General features: G+C 58.5%; 1 protein-coding gene across 3 annotated transcripts in view; it reads right to left on the bottom strand.

Annotated features, from left to right (window-relative positions):
• Positions 1 to 298: 298 nt before the first annotated feature.
• SMG6 (SMG6, nonsense mediated mRNA decay factor) overlaps positions 299 to 17,192 on the bottom strand; it is a 109,803-nt gene continuing 92,909 nt past the window's right edge. For 2 of the 3 annotated variants that reach the window (XM_027690740.1, XM_027690743.1), the window contains exons 15-19: positions 15,069 to 15,218; positions 7,842 to 7,995; positions 4,325 to 4,536; positions 3,985 to 4,066; positions 299 to 2,440 (exon numbers count right to left, since the gene is read on the bottom strand). In XM_027690740.1, the coding sequence (XP_027546541.1) occupies positions 2,310 to 2,440; positions 3,985 to 4,066; positions 4,325 to 4,536; positions 7,842 to 7,995; positions 15,069 to 15,218 (729 nt within the window). In that variant the 3' untranslated portion in view covers positions 299 to 2,309. The remainder of the gene's footprint in view (positions 2,441 to 3,984; positions 4,067 to 4,324; positions 4,537 to 7,841; positions 7,996 to 15,068; positions 15,219 to 17,192) is intronic. The other variant, XM_027690742.1, reaches the window with a different exon arrangement.

Here is a 17,192-nt window from a genome sequence, read left to right as displayed (position 1 = left end):
AGTGACATTAACATGCGTGACCTCACGTCCTTCTCTGGGGGGAGGCCTGCCTGGTGCAGGGCTGGTGCTGAGCAGGGCTGAGAGGTGACCCCAGGGGGTCTGTGGGTGACCTGAGGGGCTTTGTTGTGCATCTGGTTTGCTCAGAGCCCCTCAGCTGGGGGGCAGCAGCAGCCGCAGGTGGGACAGAGCTGTTGTTGTCCTTGCAAGCAGGAATGTGTCCCACTGCCATCCCTTTCTGGTGGCCCCCGCCCCAACTTCAGCAGCAACTCGCCCGCCAACAGCAAATGACACAGCAGGCTGCACAGACACGTCTTTATTAATAGAAATTATTAAAACCAACTTAACAAAATAGCCCGAAAACGGATGCTGCCCCAAGACACGGGCTCTGAGGAGCCTGGCAGGGGTGACCCCAGGCATGGGCTCCGCTCGCTGTTGTGCCAGCTTGGTCTGGTGGCACCAAGACTGTCCCACGGCTGAACCCATGACACAGTGAAAGGAATCAGTGTCTGGCAGGGCCTTCCAAACTGGTGGTGCCTTGGGAAGGGCCTTGGAAAGCAGTGCTGGGGCAGCACCATTAGAAAACAAACACTGAAACACAACCAGCGTGGAGGAGAAGGCAAAGTCTCTGCCATGCTGACAGCTGCGGGCATAGAACTGGGACATGGGTGCTGTGTGTGCCATGGCTCTGGGTGGGCCCACCTTGGCTCCGTGTGCCCTACAGCAGCCGTGGGCACCCCAAAGTCTCTGTGGTTCAGGCTCTGCCCTGCAGCACAGACCCTCTGCCTGGTGCCCTGAGGCTGGGGCACTCCTCTGGCACAGGTTACCCAGCACAACTCCATCATGCTGCCGAGACTCCGACCCCGGTGCTGGCCCTCGCTGTGAGGTTGGGCAGCTGGCACAGGGGTAATTGGGCTTCCTGATGCAGACACCGGGCTTGAGCCACCCACGCAGGAAAGGAAAAACACTGGGCTCCATCCTGCTGCTTCCTCTGCCACCTTTGACGCTTCCCTCCCACGGCCGCGGCGCCCCAGCAGGGACTGGGGACGGCCTTGGGGTCGCTCCCACCCTCGGCTCATGGGACTGGGACTTGACAGAGCTCCAGGGGCTCCAGTTCAGGAGTTAATGCTCCCTCTTAGCTTCTGTATCTGGTGTGTCACTGGGGATGGGACACTTGGTGATGGGACAACATGGGGTGTGGCGGGCTTAGCAGCACCCGAACCCCAGATCCCAGTGCGGAATGACCCAGGGACAAGGCAACGGCTCCATCCATGGGGCATCTTGGAAGGGGATCCTCTCAGCTGGGCAAGTAACGAGGGGCTGAGTGCTGCCCCGGCTCTCTCTAGCTCTGCCCAGCCCTGCAGCCATGGGCAGAAGCTGGATCCCACATGGAAGGGGAGCCTGTGGCAATGTGAGGAGACACAGAACTTGTGGGACAGCTGGCCCTGAGGCCCTTGCAGAATTTTGTTAGCTTCACATTGCGTCTTAGGTCAAAAGCGTGCCGAAAGGTAGCAGGGTGGGACTAAGGGGTTTGGGGGAGAAGGGAAGGGGCAGGTAACGGCTGGGGTGGGCAGGAGATCAGAACAAAGCAGCTGTGGGAGACTGGGGGTGTTCAAAGCCTTCCCCAGCAAAGCAGGCAGGGCACACACCTGAAAACTAACCTACACTGAAGAAATGAAACTCAACAAGCAAATCCTGCACGAGGGAGAGGACAAGCCCCTCTGCAAGCAGCACCCCTGCGTGGGGTGGCACAAGGTGGGGAAGGGGCTGGAGGCCTGGGGCTGTCTGGGCCACGCAGGACAAACAGGCTGGGGCAGGAGGGAACCTGCCCTTGAAGTCCACGGCCTCTCCAAGGGGCACAGGCTAGACTAAGCAATCCCAAAGTCTGTGCCGGTGTGTCCCCAATCTCTGCCCTACGCAGCCTACTAACCCAAAGAGCCACCAATGCGTGACTCGAACTCTCTGCACCCAAGCAAACCAAGCAAAAGGCTGGCGATCCAGCACGGGGCTCACCCAAAGCTTCCCTCGCCAGCGGGGCTTGCCGGCTCCGCGCTGGCACTGCCCAAAGGCTGGCGGGACCCTCAATGGCCCAGCCTCCACGTGAACCATCCACAGCAATGACCTTCCCAGCTGGTCTGCCCTCGGGGGGCCCTTCGCAGCACGGCCATTCTGGGGTGGGTTGAAGACGTGGCGTTTATTGTTCGTGGTGGGCTGGCGGCGGTGGCGGCGCGGCGAGGCCGCCGCTGAAGCCGGGCTCCCACCGTAACAGGCTGCGTGACTCGCTCAGGGGCCGTCGGCCCCGCTCGGCCCCCTCAGCCCTCCTGGGCCCACTTGAGAAAGGTGGGGATGTCCCGCACCGGCACGTTGCGGGTCAGCGCTTTGACTCGCAGGTTCCGGTCGTCCGTCAGCAAAACCACTTCCCTGAGCAAACGGATGGGATCGTCTGCAACGAGGACAGAGAGAGAGTGTGAAGTGCAGACCTGCCTGCTCTGCTTCAGCCCTTGCACCCATCCCACGGTGTGTCCCCCCACCCTCCTTGCTAAGAGCTCCCTGCCCCCTGCCAAGGCTTCCTGGCGTGGCTCAGAGACTGCCCTTCATCCCAAATGCTGTCTGCTCCCCCCACCGTGCTGCTCCAGGGATGATTTGTGATCTCTGTCTGCTGCCCACTGCCCACGCGGGGTGGTGGACCGGCCACAGGCTGGGAAGAGGAGGTCCCTGCTTGACCCAGGCCAGGAAGACAGCCCGCGACCCTGGTTCCAGCAGGAAGCTGGTGCTATTATTCTGTTGATCTCATTATAAGATCTAAAGCCACCCCTTATTTTTTGTGGAGCTTTTTTGGAGTCGCCACTGACACCGAGGCGTTTCTGGATGGGGCTCAGACAGCCAGAGAGAGTTGATGCCTGAGAAATATCCTAAGGGATCTTGCCCCCATATGGATGAGCTGCCCCGCACGCAACGTGCCGGGTGGGGATGTGGGAGCCACGCTTACGTGTGTGCGAGGCAGGGGAAGCATATGGGGTATGTGTAAGCAGCTGGGTCCTGTGACCAGAGTACTGTTCCTATGAGCACAGGAAACACAGTGCCTCCGAGCCAGGACGGGAATGGAAAAAACAGAGTTTATGGGAGCCCAACATGGGCCCAGATTGGCTGCGCAGGGAGCGGCAGGACGAGGGGAAGGGGAGGGTGGCCAGGAATGCGGGCTACGGTCACAGTGTTGGGGTTGAGGATGGTGGGGCCAGCACCTGGCTGGCCCGTGCCAAGAGGAAGGGGACTGGGGGATCCGAGGGAAGGCAGGCTGGGGACTGAGGGCTGCTGAAAGCGGGATTGGGAGGTTTTGTGCGGACACTTTAAGAAATGTGTAACAATAAACATCCTCTGCTCCGTGCTGGTGATGCGCCTCCTTGTTACAAACCAGAGGCTGTCAGCTTGTCAGGCCCCATTCCCCATAATCCACATGATTTCAAAATTCAGCATCATTTGCACATAAACATTTGGTGACGGTTTCTCTGTGAATCTGACAAGTTAAGCTGCTAAGAATTCGCACTGACAAATGCGGGTTGATTTCTTGGGCAGCTGCTGATGCGTTTCCCATCCCCGCCGCCCTGGCAACAGCCTGGGGGCTGTCTGGTCCCAGCACACGTGGCCGATGCCAACCAGGAATTAGGAGGGAAAAGAGCCCTGGACAGAAGGCATCGGGGGTGTGGGGAGGAGGCACTTTCTGGCCCTTTGTCACCACAAAAATGGCTCTGTGGACATTTATGGTGGGTTTGTCACAGGCTGGGGCATCCCCAAAGTGCTGTGAGGTGCACATTTGGCAATGAGGTGGGAGGGCCACAGCCTTGGGCTGACCAGAGGCAGGAGGTGGCACCTTGGTGTTGAAAGAGGCAAAATGCAGGAGAGAACAAATCCAAGAGTCATGAAAGAGAAACTGGAAGAGTCTGTGGAATGCAACAGAGAAGGGACAAAGAGGATGTGAGGATATTCTACCTTTGTTGGAGGGCATGAAATCCTTGGCCTTGTCATTGCAATAGTGGAGGCAGCAGGAGAGAATCAGGTCATCATTGTTTCCCTGGAAAAAAAAGGGCAGCATTACCCTTGTCAGGGAAAACCCTGCACCCCCACCACCCTGACTGCACCCCTATCACCACCTTAGACACCCCAACACAGCTCAGCAGAGAGCAGGGCCACTCTGACCTGAAACAAGAGCTCAGCCACATGCAAAGAGGGGGACAGAGGTACCTCCTGCCCAGAGCTCCTGGACCCCAGGGTCTCTGATTTTAGCCAAGGAGGTGGTGGCAAATAACTCAGTGTCCAGGATGCCCCTTACCTGTTGGCCAGTGGTGTCTTCACTGCGGAAGGAGATGGACTCCAGTTCGTTGCCTCTGCTGGTCAGAGCCCTCAGGCAGTTGTCCCTGCTCTCAAATCGCTCCTCCAGGAACTCGATGGACTTCCTGGCTCTCTCCTGCACTTGGCGGGCATAGCCCGCAGCCCGGTGCTCCATCTCTGGGCCCTTGGCCAGGCCATCCAGCTCGTTTATCACTTCAGACAGGAAGAGGAGGTACAGTTACCATGGGACAAGGTGCTCCCATGACCTGCTGCTGGAGCATGCAAGTTGCCAAGGCCTCGGGGCCGGGGCACTGGGAGCTGGCTCAGGAAATCTGGGTTCAGCTGCCGCAGCGTCCCTGTGCTCCTGGACTTGGCTGTGGGTCTGGAAAAGCTTTGCTGCCTTCCACCTCTGTGGGTCACCTGGCTTGGCCCTGAGAGCACAGGCACCTCGCCCCCGCAGTGTAACTGGTAAGGGCAACTGGTTCTGCTCCATGAAACGCTGGGGAGCGTTGCTGTGCCCCCCACCCCACGCTCCTGCATCATGATCAACGGCATGTCCGTGCCTGTGGGTGTCAGGAAACCCTGAACTCCTGCATCCTGCTCCTCCACCTCTGTGCACAGCGACGGCTGGTGGCACCCTGCCTCCTGCCCGCGTGGCACTGCCTGGCTCTGCACTGTCCCACATGGAAAACTTCTGCCCTGCTGCTGCAGGGCTGCACATGGGAACAGGAAGCAGGCAGTTCCCACCCTGGCACTATTTCCCACACAAATTCCAGCCCTGTTTTCCCACCTGAAGCCACCATTCCATGCTCCTGGCAGGGAACACGCTCCTTTCAACACCTCACCCATCTGGCTTTGTGCATCTGTCCTGACTCGAGATGAGCTTGGAATCCAGGTGGATTCCCAGCCTGTTCACCTTAACTGGAACCTCTTGTACTGCTGCCAAGCAGGCAGGAACTCCAGCTGCTCCAGCCCCCTAAGCCCAAGGGACCTCAGGGCTCCAGGAGGGACCGACCCTCGGGTGCTGGGGCTGCTGGAAGAGCAGCTTTGCTGTGGAGCGAGCATGTGTGTGCCAGCAACAATGCTCATGCACACATCTGGATGCACCCTTGTGTGCCCAGCCTTGCTGCCAGTGGTGAGGCTGGGCACACAAACGTGCATCCAGATGTGCAAACAAGTGTCCCTGCCTGTGATCGTGCGCTGGGCTGCGTGTGCACGAAGCCGTGCGCGCGAGAGAGCTGGTGTGCACGTGTGCGCGGCGGAGCCTCTGCGCGCACAGTGTGTGTGTTTTAGCCATGGCTTCATTTCTGAAGATTGTTTCCGAGCTTGGAGCCAAGTCCTGAGTTCAAGTGGGAACTATGCATTCCTTGGGGGGTTCGGGGAGAGAGCTCGGGGTCTGAGGCCTCTCCCCAGTGCTGTGAATCACTGCCCGGGGAGCCTGCGTGATCGCTCTGTTCCATGGTGAGACTGGCACTCACTGTCTGGGTATTCCAATTAAATCTGCATGGAGTTGCTTTGCTCTTCCCTGGCTGGAGACTCTTCTTGCTACCGACCTGATGCTGCCATTTCCACACAATGCACGGCTGGGCCCGGGGTGGGGGGAGCCGTGCAAGAACGGAACATCAAACAGGAAAAGCTGGTATTCCCTCCCGAAATCCGCCTTCCTGCTTCCAAGCTAAACAGGCTTCAAAGGGGAGGCTTGTTTGTGCTTCTGCACCAGGCCTGGCTTCTCCATGGCGGGGTCAGGCTCAAGGAGCACAGAGCAGGTTAAAGAGCAAGAGAAACAAACCCAACGAGAAGCTGAGTGCTTAACCCCTTGCTGCATCCCCGGGAAGAGCAGGGAGGAATACCAGGGGAAGGGCACTGTGCCTATCTCCAGCCCGGTGATGGGACATGGCACCAAGGTCTCTGTCTCCAGCAGCCATGGGCCCCTGGCTCACCCCAGGGGATGGCTTCCTCCTGCCCACACTGATGGCTTTCCTGGGGAATAAGGGGAAATGTGACCAACACCCGGTGTGGAAAGGGAGTCTGTGTGTTCGGGGTGCTCTGGGGAGGTGGCAGCAATGGGAGATAAGTCACTCTGTCCCTACTATGTTAGGCCATGCAAGGAGGTAGCAGGACAGGAGAGCACTGAAGGTGCTCAATCCTGCCTCTGGTAGGGCAGGCCAGGCTCCTTTTGCAGGTTGAAGGCAGCAGCATCTTGGACAGGGACAGGACCAGAGTTTTCAGCTCTCCTGCTGCCCCTGGCTGGAGATTGATGGAGAAGCCTCATGGCAACCACAGGAGTGCACTGGGAGGCAGGGCTGTGGCTCCAGGGCAGGTCTCAGCTCTCTCAGGTGTTAACATGCTCCACAGCCCCCAGGGCTGCCCAGGCTCTGCAGGTGCTGCCGACTGCCTTCCCTCTGCTTCCACACAAAGCCCTGGCACTGCAGTGCCAAGCCATGGAGCTCCCTGGCAGCTCCTGTGCTGAGCTGGGCAGGCATCCAACCCTGCTCCTCTCACCCAGGGGTCCCATCCTCAGCCCCAGGAATCCCTTCTGATCCGGGCTGCTCACCCTGTGGGGAAGGGAGGCAGCTGGACATTGGCTCTGGGGCAGGCAGAGATGTTTGCTGGACGTCAGGAGTTGAGAAGGAAGCTTGGAGGGCAGCACCCCTGCGTGCAGCAGGCCAGAAGGAGTGCACCTCACTGCCTGGGCGCTGGAGATGCCCATGGGACACAGTTGAACCTCAGCCTCCCAGGGCTGTGGATGGGATGGGGCAGCTTGTGGGCTCTGTGAGGCTCAGCCCCACTCCTGCCCTGGCCTTTCCTGCTGTCCTCGGGGATCCTCTGAGTGCCGGGCTGGCACCGGGATGTGCCAGGCGCCGGAGTGACATTGGCCGGAGGAACACTACCTCCAGCCCGGAGCGTGATCAAACAATCAGAGCAAAGGCATCTAACCAAATCCTCCCGCCACCCTGGGAGACCACCCAGCAGCACAGCCGTTATCTGCCAGGGTGAGTGTTTACCAATAACGGGAACCAGCTTGCTGTTTTACTGCGAGCTTTATAAGGATAAAAAGAAGGGCTGGGCTTGAGCAGCTCCGAGACACTGGGACACAGGCCGGCCATTTGCTCAGGCTGCCTAAGCCCCAGCTCAGCTAGGATAAGCTATCTGTTCTGATTGTTTAACAATTCCCTCCTCCTTGCTCCCTTCAAAATTCCCTCCAAATCCCATTTAACACCCATCTGCTTCTCCCAGCCCCCTGGCACCCCAAAAAACACCAGGAGGAGAGGAGTTTGCTCAGTGCTGTGGGCAGAAGGCTGGCAGGAAGGGAGAAGGATGACTGGGGCTGAAGGAATGCCAACAACGACTGGGATGAGACAGGGCAGGATGAAGTCCAGTCCCACGGCATGAGCCGACCAGCTCCAGACCACACAGGCACTGTGGGCACGTGGGGCATTGAGAGAGGGAGACAGAATGGAGGGGCAGACCGTGCCAGAAGAGAGGGGAAGCCCCCACCACAGCACTGGCCTACTCACCAATCAGGGGCACCACCAGGATGAACTTCCTGCAGTCCAGCAGTGTGATCAAGCTGCTGAGGTGGTCGATGAAACCATTGGTGTCTGGGACCAGGAAAACAGGTCTGATCTCCAGCTCCATCTGCCTCATTTGACTCTGGTCTTTCAGCACGGCCTGGAGGAGAAGGAAGGAAAGATGGTGAGGAAGGAGGATGTCAGCCCCACGACCTGTGAACCCTGAGAGCAGAAGATAAGCCTGGCTGACACGCACACATCCATGTGAAGGAGACTGGGAGGAGGCTGCATCCATCCCACCTGCACACCCCAAACACAGGGTTTTCTGTGGGCAGGGCCACAGTACACAGCAGGATGGCAAAAACCTCCGAGAGAGCACTTGTTCTAGGAAAACAGCCCTGCCCAGGCTCTGGGAAGAACTGGGACCAGCCTTGAAAATGGAGGGGTTTTGGGAACTGTCCCATTTTTGGGACTGGCAGTTGCCAGGACCATCTGCACGAGTGCCAAGAGACTGACCTTGACAGAGACCAGCAGGGAGAAAAGGGGATGGGAGGATGGGAGTTCTGGGGCTCCACAGAGAAAACAGCTCAAGGCGACAACAGCCAAAACAAACCAGTTTGGGACACATAAGTCCTGCCAACAGCATGCTAACACAGGGACCCCGAGCAGGCAGCCAGAGGTCTGTGGGGTGGGGATCCTTGGCTGAGTATCTCCCTCACTGTCCTACCACCTCCTGCACATGCCTTGCCTTTTCCGTTGCCATCCAGGTGGGAAACCAGGTGGATTCCAGCCCTGAAAACTCACAGTGCTCTGCTTGGTTGAGCCCTTTGCACCCACTGAAACCAAAGGTGCTCACACTCACAGGGAGGGGGTCTGCTGGGGCTCCCTGCCCGCCTTCCAGGGCTGCACCTGGACCTCTGGACAATGCCAGCTGCCAGAATGGGACCCCAGAGCTCACGTTTGACTTTCGAGGCTCTCGAAGGACTCGGGCTCTTTAGTAAGTCACAGGATTAAAAAACTCAGGATGCTATTCTAGTGCTTCCTCTACTTAAAAATAGCTTCCCTGGACTCACTGATGTTTGTTGCCTCTAATAGGAACCGGTCACCCAAGGAGCACAGCAGTGCTGCTGTGGAACACATCCACCATGCAAACCCTTCTGAGACCGGGCTCACACCCCCAGATGCGCCTCAGGGACATGTGAGGGCCACCGACCCTGTTCTGCCCAATGTTATGGGGAGCTCCCCCTGCCCACAGTGAGGATCCCAACCCTCCCTCAGTCATGCCAAAGCCTCGGAGGCGCCCTGGAACGATGAGCTGCACGGGCCAGCAGTGGCCATGGAAAGAAGTGGTTTTTAATTCATTTCCAAGTGTTGTCATCTGGCTTTAAATCAAGGCAGCTTGATGCTGCCACCTCCCACAAGTGTCTCCAGGCAAGGCAGCAAACAGAACCCCACCACGTGCCTCCCACCCTCCTTCTGGCAGTGCTAGTCCTGGGGACATGGCTCCCACAGACCCTGAGGGCTGACAGGCAGAGCGGGAAGAATGCCAGGCCCTGCCTACTGCATGCCAGTCTGAGGACATGCCCTCCCCATCACACAAGGGACACACCAGTGTCCCTACACTGATACTCTGCACCAGCCATGTGCTGGATGCCATCCCTGCTCTGCCTTCACCCAGAGAGGTGTTGGCACTCACCAGTGGCACAGAAAGAGCTACAGCCAGGGACCAGCTGGAGTCAACTCCAGCACAGTGCTGCTGCTGCCTCACCATGAGGAGAGCAGGAGGTGGGGTGTCTCCACAGGGTTTTGGGGTGTGGGAGGAGACGCTCACCCCTGGGAGGCACCAGACCCTGCTACCCCTGCTATGGGGAGACAGCGAAGAGCCCCATCAGCCAACGCAGAAACCAGAGAGCGGCATGTCCCTTGTGAGGTGACCAAAGACGTCAATGGCCCCAAAGTTGCAGGAAGAGGTGGGTGAAACCACACAGTCTCCAATGAACTGCAACAGTCCCATGTAACAAGGGCTGCTGGCAGGAGGGGATCCCCGCCTGCACCCCAATACAGCTCCTGACCCCGTGACTTGCCCCAGTCCGTGCAGGTGACCTCAGGAGCATGAGCGGACTCTCACCTACCCCTGCGACCGGGGGCGAGGGGGTGATGGTGGGGAGGGGCAGTACCCTCGTGTGTGGCATTTGCCCCGGTGGCTCTCACGGGCCGTACCCGGGCGATTCCTGGCAGCCGCCAGCAACGCCTGTGCCGGCCGTCACGTCCCATTCCGCTCGCCGGGCCGCCCGGTGAGAGAAGGACACAGGATGCGCCGGGAGTGAAAGAGCGAGGTCGGCGGGGAGCGTGCCAAGTCCCCGCGCACAGCTCCGGGCCGCTCGGGGAGCCAGAGGGAAACTCGCCTTTGCAGAGTTCAGAGGCCGGCAGCGAGATTTATTTTTGTTTGTGTGAGTAAAAGGCTGCAGAAGCCTCTGGCCAAGGGGCTTGGGGGAGAGAGGAGTGGCCTGTGATTCATGCGGACGCTGGCTGGCCCCACGCCAGAGATGAAAGGGAGCCCATGTGTGGAGAACTGGGGAGGCGAGTTCTGCCTTAACCCTTCTGCTGGCCTGTGGGGCACGGTCCCGTGGGGAGGAAGGGGAGCATGGGGATGCAGATCGAGATGCCCACGTCTGGGGCCTGGCTTCTGTGCTGCTGCTGCTGCCAAAAACAGGCTGCCAGTCCCACTGTGCCTCAGTTTCCCTGATCCGAGGACAGGGAGATGCTGGTCTGTGTGTCCTGCTGGGAGGTGGAGTCTGGAGACAACCCTGGGGAGTGTGGGGCAGATGGAACAGCGGAGGTACAGCCTCACCCTGGCCAAGTGTTTTTGGACTGCCAGATTTTAGCCTTGGCTTATTTGAGTTAAAAACACCGCCCGGCTCGGTGGCAGGGTGACCCCACAGTGCTGGACGTGGCAGGGGACCTCTGAGGCTGGAGGCTTTGTGCTCTCTCCTTGGGCTGACAGCTCCCCCCCACCTCGCCTCCTGCACTCACACCCTGTGGCCTCAGCGATTCTCCCACCTGCAGCCCCCTGCCCATCCTGCTGCTCCAGCCATGGGGGCTTCTCCCAGGAGCTGGGCCGGAGCCGGAGGTGGCTCCCTCGGCTGCCCCAGCTGGTGGCAGCACTGAGATCAGACACTCCTGCACACACAGTCCCAAATTCCCAGCTCATCCATCAGCTGGAATCACCTGGGGGATTCCCCGGAAGGCGATGCCTGGGTGAGAGCTTCCAGCGTGGACAGGGGGCAGGACCCCCAAAAGCCAGGCCACCAAGAGGAACTTCATGCAGAGAGAGAGGGGTTAACCCGTGGGTCTCCACCACTAGCACAGAATAGGAAGGGATCTCCACATGGATCCCTGAGGCTCCACACACAGACCCCAGAGCTCCTCTGCCCATAGTGCCAGGATGGTGGAAAGGCCTGGAGCCAAAGCTTGGCAGAGACAAGTGCCCTGCTGCCTTTGGGACAGGTCACCTGGGGTCACGCTGCTCTGCCTGGACTTATGGGCCATCACCATCCTGCCACCGCCTCTCCCGCCACGACCTGCTCTCCCACCGTGGGGAAACCCGGCGCCGCTGCCCCTTCCATCCCCTCGCGCTCCGCGGGGATCGGAGGCGGATTTTCCAGGGCCGAGAACAATGCCTCTCTAGCCTCCGCTCGAGGGCTTCCTCCTCCCAAGGCTCGTCCTCCAGCGTCTTCCTCAGGAGTAAACGTGCCCTGTGCCTGGTAGCTCACCGGGGCCGCCGCCGTGGCGGAGCCGCCGTGGGTGGGTGTGCGCCTTCCGCAGCCAGCAGGCACCCGCTCCCAGGCAGGTGCGTGTTGGCGCGTGTGCGCCCGCGGCATTGTTCCTGCGCGCCGAGGAGAGCGTGAATGGGACACCAGCTATATTTAGCCACTTACTCACACTACCGCCACAAAGGAGCGGCTGCATCTTAAGGGGGCAGCCGTTCCGTGGGCTCAGAAGGGACAGGAGAGCGGCTATTTTGGGAAGACATGTCATAATTGGCTGCCCCGGTTAAGCTGCTTCTGTAATGCTGAGCAAAACAATAGCAGCATCCAGAGGAAGAGCCTGTTATGTTTCAGGTGGGATGTTTTCAACCGGTCAGGAAACTCGACCGCTCCCAGCGCACAGCGGCGGCACAAAGGACAGGGGACGCTGAACAGCATGGACCAAGGGCCTGGCCAAGCAGCAGGGGTGGCTGGGAGAGCAGGGCACGACCTGGCACGGGCTGGGGACAGCCCTGACTGAGAACGCTGCCTGCCCCAGCAGCGTTGCTGCCACCTCCTCTTGTGTACCTGCCTGCCCGGCCTCTTCTCCTTCCAGATACCTGGGCAGCACCCAGGGATTTGGCTGGTCTTTCACCTTGTCCCAGTGCACCTCTGTTGCTACCAGCTGTCACCAACTCTATCCCAGTCTGGGTATGTTGTGAGAGCAGAGACAGGCTGGCAGTGGAGCCAGGGAGCAGCATCCAACCCATCACCCAGGGCCAGGCAGCAAAGGGCTGCCCAGGGACACAAGAGACCTTACCCTGCTCTGGCCTGTCTTTCCCTCTCAGAGTAATGATTTTGCAGACCAAGGTCATGTAGGGGAACAGAGCTGAGCTCTCCTGTTCCCTCTACAGCTGGTGCTGGCCAAGGGTCACCCTGTTTGTCATGTACCCTGCCTGGACCTGTGCTCCCCAGCAGCCTGAGCCACAGTCCTGCACACACCCAGAAAGGACAGGGACTAAAGGAGCTCAGTGAAGTCCAAATTCCCCTTGAGGTATGAATGTGACCCCAGCATGGGGGCTGCAGTGAGAGGCCACAGGGCTGTCCTGCAGCAACAGCGAACTGGAACAGTGTTGGGTGTGTGATCTCCACCAGCAGCACAGCTGGGCTGCCAGAGGCGGGGAGCAGGGCAAAGGCAGGGACAGTGCAGGAAAACCTGCTGGGGAGAAGGCAGTGACTTTACCCATGAGAAGCACAACTCTGCACGTCCCAGGTGAGACCCTGACACCACACTCCCCTTGGGCACAGAAAGAAACCAGATGGCCAAGAGATGAAAGCTTTGCCCTGCACCCTGGGTCCCTGCACACACCATCACAGATTCTACAGAGGGCAGCCACAGCACTTGGATCTGAGCCCCCACTGCTGTGCAGGCACAGTCACAAGGCCGTGCGTGGGGAGTTGAGGCTCTCAAGTGTGCTGAGGCAGGGGCCACATCTGCTGGACTCGGATTCATCTGTGCTTGTCCCCAGGATAATGAAAGTGGGACTCGGAGAGCACCTGATGCTCCCTAGGTGGGCAGTGAATGAGAGGCTGTAACAGGGAAGGCAGAAGGTCCTCAAGTCCCATGAAACACAAAATCTCTTGGGAAGAGCAGAAAGGTTAAGGCTAAGAGGGAAAGTGGAGGGGGTGGATGCTGAGCTGGCTCCAACCTGGCCTCTGCCGGCAGCATTTTCCACCCGAGCTCCTCCGCTCCTCCAGCTGCGTGGTCAGTACCAGGGCAGGGAGAGGACTGGGGCAAGCACACATGTTCTGCTCTAGGCCATTCCCAGCCAGCTATGGACTGGATGACTTTACTGAAGCCCTAAGGACTTCTCCTCCGCCCCGCGCCGTCAGACTCCAACTGCACCTCAGTTCTCAGCTGTGCAGCCCCTGAAGCTGCCCACACCCTCATTTTGACCTCTCTCTGCCTGCGAGCATCGGCCCCAGCACGGCCGGGGAGGAAGGGAGGAGCACGCCGTGGGGAGAAAGCCCCTGACAACATCAGGCAGCCCCCACTCTCCCCGCAGAATGGGCAGCGGCCATCCCGGGGGGCCCTGCTGCAGCTGCGCTGGTCGCCGGGGCCGGGATCTGCTGCATGCTGCCCTCCCTGAACATGTGCAGTTCCTGTTTGCTGTGTCTGTACAAGGCAGTGGGAAGTGGGGAATTTACTTACACCTCCCGCTTAACAACCCTGGGAGGCTGGAAGGCTTCAGGCCGCTTTAATTTACAGCCCATCTCTCCAATCTCTCACTCGTTCGCTGCTGCTTTCTTCCTCCTTGTATTAACGTGACTCAGGTACCTGCCAACAATAATGGACTCGCTTGCGGGGGCGGGCCCCTCCCTCCCGGCACAACTTCTACCTTCGCCTTGATATGAATTGCTCCAAATTCAAACAAAAAAAAAAAAAAAGAAAAAAGGCAAAATCTGAAAAGGTTGGGGTGGGTTTGGAAAAGCGAAGCGCAGTGGTTCTGGGCCCGGCGCCAGTAGCCGGAGGGTACACATGTGCAGGCTCTCCCAGTAGGGCCTTCAGCAGCCCTGTTTTACAACCACCTCGGCACACACTGCAGAGTTCACGCATATGGCCAGACAGATGTGTCTGGCTTACGTTCAAGGCTGGAAAATGAAGAATTATGGAAGTGAAGGGCCCTGGGCATTAGAGAGGGCGGAGGTGAGGGGGAGGGGAGCCAGGGAGAATTTTTCCTCTGCTGAGAAATCTTCATCTGGGCTGCGAGGCTGGAGGAAGAGGGGTTGTGAGCAAGGAGGCAGCCAACAGCCATGCATGTGGGATTGCTCTTAAAGCAACAGGGTGCATTGCCAGGGGTCTGCTCCCAGTCCAACCAGTTTACTTCACCAGCTCCCACTGGGAAACATGCTCAGATCAGGCCAGGGCCAGGCCAGGATCACCTGTATCCCGTCTGTTTGTCCCCATAACGATGGCAACGTTCTGGCTGCAGCAGCCGTTCACAGACTATTTTTCCGCCGCTGGCTCCTGCATGAACTCTGCCGTTCTCGTCCCACCCTCTCCCTGTCTGCCTGTGCCCCGCTACACAGGAAAGCTGATTTCTCACTGAACCATGGAGCCTCTGCCCTGGGTGGGGGGACAGCTCACTGCCTGGCACACACAGCACTACAGCTCTGCCAGGGCTCCTGGGTGTGTTGACAGCTCTGTAGGGAAGCTGTGTCTGCCTTCAAGAGGGTCCCAGGAGTCCCCAGAACATTCACCTCAGGGCTGAGACAGCAGATCTTACCCAGGGTGAGGACAGCAACCCCGATTTGGCCCTTCCAGAGGGCCAAAGCTGATCTTGCTGCTGGGTTTCACAGAGACAGCACAGGGCACCTACACTCAGGGAGGTAAAGGTGCTACAGGACATCCCAAGAGGCTGCTGAAGCATGGCAGGATAACGGCTGTGCACCATCAGCACAGCAGGGTGGGATCAGCCCATCCTACCTGAATCTTGTCTTGACGGCGTTGCTGCTCAGCAACTTTCCTGGCCAGGGCTTGCTTTTTGGCTCTGAGCTCCTTGATGTCCATCTCTCCTCCACTGCCTTCAGTCTCTGAATCATCTTCAAATGCCTCAATCCTCACATCATCCTCCTTCTTCCAGGAAATGCAGAAAGAGAGCAAAACAGGAGAGAAGTCATTGTAAGGGATGGTGGTGGCACGGATCATTCTCGTTCTGCTCTCCTTCTTCCAGCAGACAAATCCCTGTCAGGCATGGTCCATCACCCCTTGCTGATGGGTGACTGACTATTTCTAAACATCCAAAAGAAGCCAATTAATAGTAAACATCCAGGAAATGACAAGGTGAGACAGGAGGTAACGGGGCAGGAAAGGCAGCGACCAGGCAGGGCAGGGGCAGCCCAGCTTTAACACTCTGTTCTAAAATCACACCCTCTTCCTCACCTTGGAAAACTCTTCCCACAGCCTTGGGTGAGTCACTGATGTTTTACAGCCTTCAGTTCTGTGAAACCATGGTATTTCCCTGTCTCTCTGCTTTGCCTGGCTGTTTAGATGACACATCCCTTGGAGCAAATGCTGCTCTATGAGGCTGTACGAGGCTGCTCTAACCCTGCTGCCTCATCCCAGGCTGGGAACACAGGCTGGTCATCTTGACAGGAAACTCAAATACATGAACCCAGGAGAGAAAAGAGCCTCTTGGTCTTCTCTGTTTTCATTTCAGTACAGGTCATAAAGATTCCTGCACCCACCACAAAACTTCTATCTGGCTTGGAACAGATGTTTCAGAAGGAGATGCTGAATCGTGACTTTAAGTTCGATATGAACTCAAGGTTCTCCAACCTCCTGCCCACATAAGCACTTCTAGACCATGTTGCATCTTCTCCCTCTCCTAGAGACCCTTCCCTGGGGCTTCCCACCAGGAGTTCTGTAGGCCCTTCCCAGGATGCCTACACTGCCTAAACTGAAGACCCCAGAAGGAGCCACACTGTTCCCTCTCCAGGTGAAGGCCACACTGTCCTTGCTTCATGTACCCAAATCTCTGGGACACAGGAGGGTGGGAGGTGGTGGCTGGTGTCTAATTGGGGATCAGTCACAACCAAGTTCTGCTGCAGCTTTGTCTCCCCAGTGACTTCAGGTCTGAAGGGGAGCCCACAAGTCCCTGTTCCTCAACACGTGTCCCACATGTGCTGCCCAGGAGCCCAACTCTGCCACTCCTGCTGACAGCCACCCCTTGTCTCGCCCAGGCCCCCTTGCTGCCCACTGCAGTGACCACAGTCCTTCCCAAGCCCTGCCACTGCCCATCTCCCCTTCCCTGCACAAAAGCCAAGGGCTGTGATGGGGCTGGGAAGAGTTCCCAAGTGGCACCTGGGCAGAAAGACCTGCTCTGAGTCCTTAGAGGGCTGCAGGAGGGGACAGATCCTGCATAAAGGGATAAGAGCATGGTTACACTCCCTGCCCTGTGCAGGCTGTCATGACATGTGGCAGCAGGAGGGACCCGTGGTCTTAATTTAGAACAACCCCAGCACTGCACAGTCGCGCACTCAATCATTTCACCAGGACCGCACACCCACCTGGCCACAGAACCACCTCCTCTTCTCTCCCTGTGACTTTTTAGGCATGGGAAGGAGGAAGATGGAGCCCTCAGGCTCACTTCCCTCTGCTGGGACAGCCTGGACGACAGGGGATGGGGGGATGCTGCCAGAGGGAGAGTGTTGCAGAAGGGCCTGGGGGAAAAGCGTCTGCCAGATCTGCTGCGGTGGGTCGGGACCCGCTTGCCCAGCATGGTGGTGTCACACTGGAGAGCTGGAAGCTCCCTTGAGATCAGAAGCCAAAGGAGGAAGCTCCAGGGTTGCACAATGAGCTCAGGGAGAGGTTCCCACAGCTGAGAAGAGTCTGTGGGGACAGGGCAGGAGGGAGCTACCCTCACACTGTGCTTGTTCACAGCAGGAATTGGAGGGACTGACCCGAGAACAGGACCATCCCTGCCACGACATTGGGTAGAACCTGAAGATCCTCCCATATCCCATAAGTCAGCTTGAAAACCTCCAGCACCTTCTCCAGAAGAGGACAAAGGTCCAGGTCTCTCACCTTTACAGAGACATCTCTTGCTGT

The sequence above is a fragment of the Neopelma chrysocephalum genome, unplaced genomic scaffold (assembly GCF_003984885.1).
Source record: "Neopelma chrysocephalum unplaced genomic scaffold, ASM398488v2 Primary Assembly neopelma1_82, whole genome shotgun sequence".
Lineage (NCBI taxonomy): Eukaryota > Metazoa > Chordata > Aves > Passeriformes > Pipridae > Neopelma > Neopelma chrysocephalum.
Note: the sequence above shows the minus strand (reverse complement) of the source record. Positions and strands in the feature narration are given on the sequence as shown.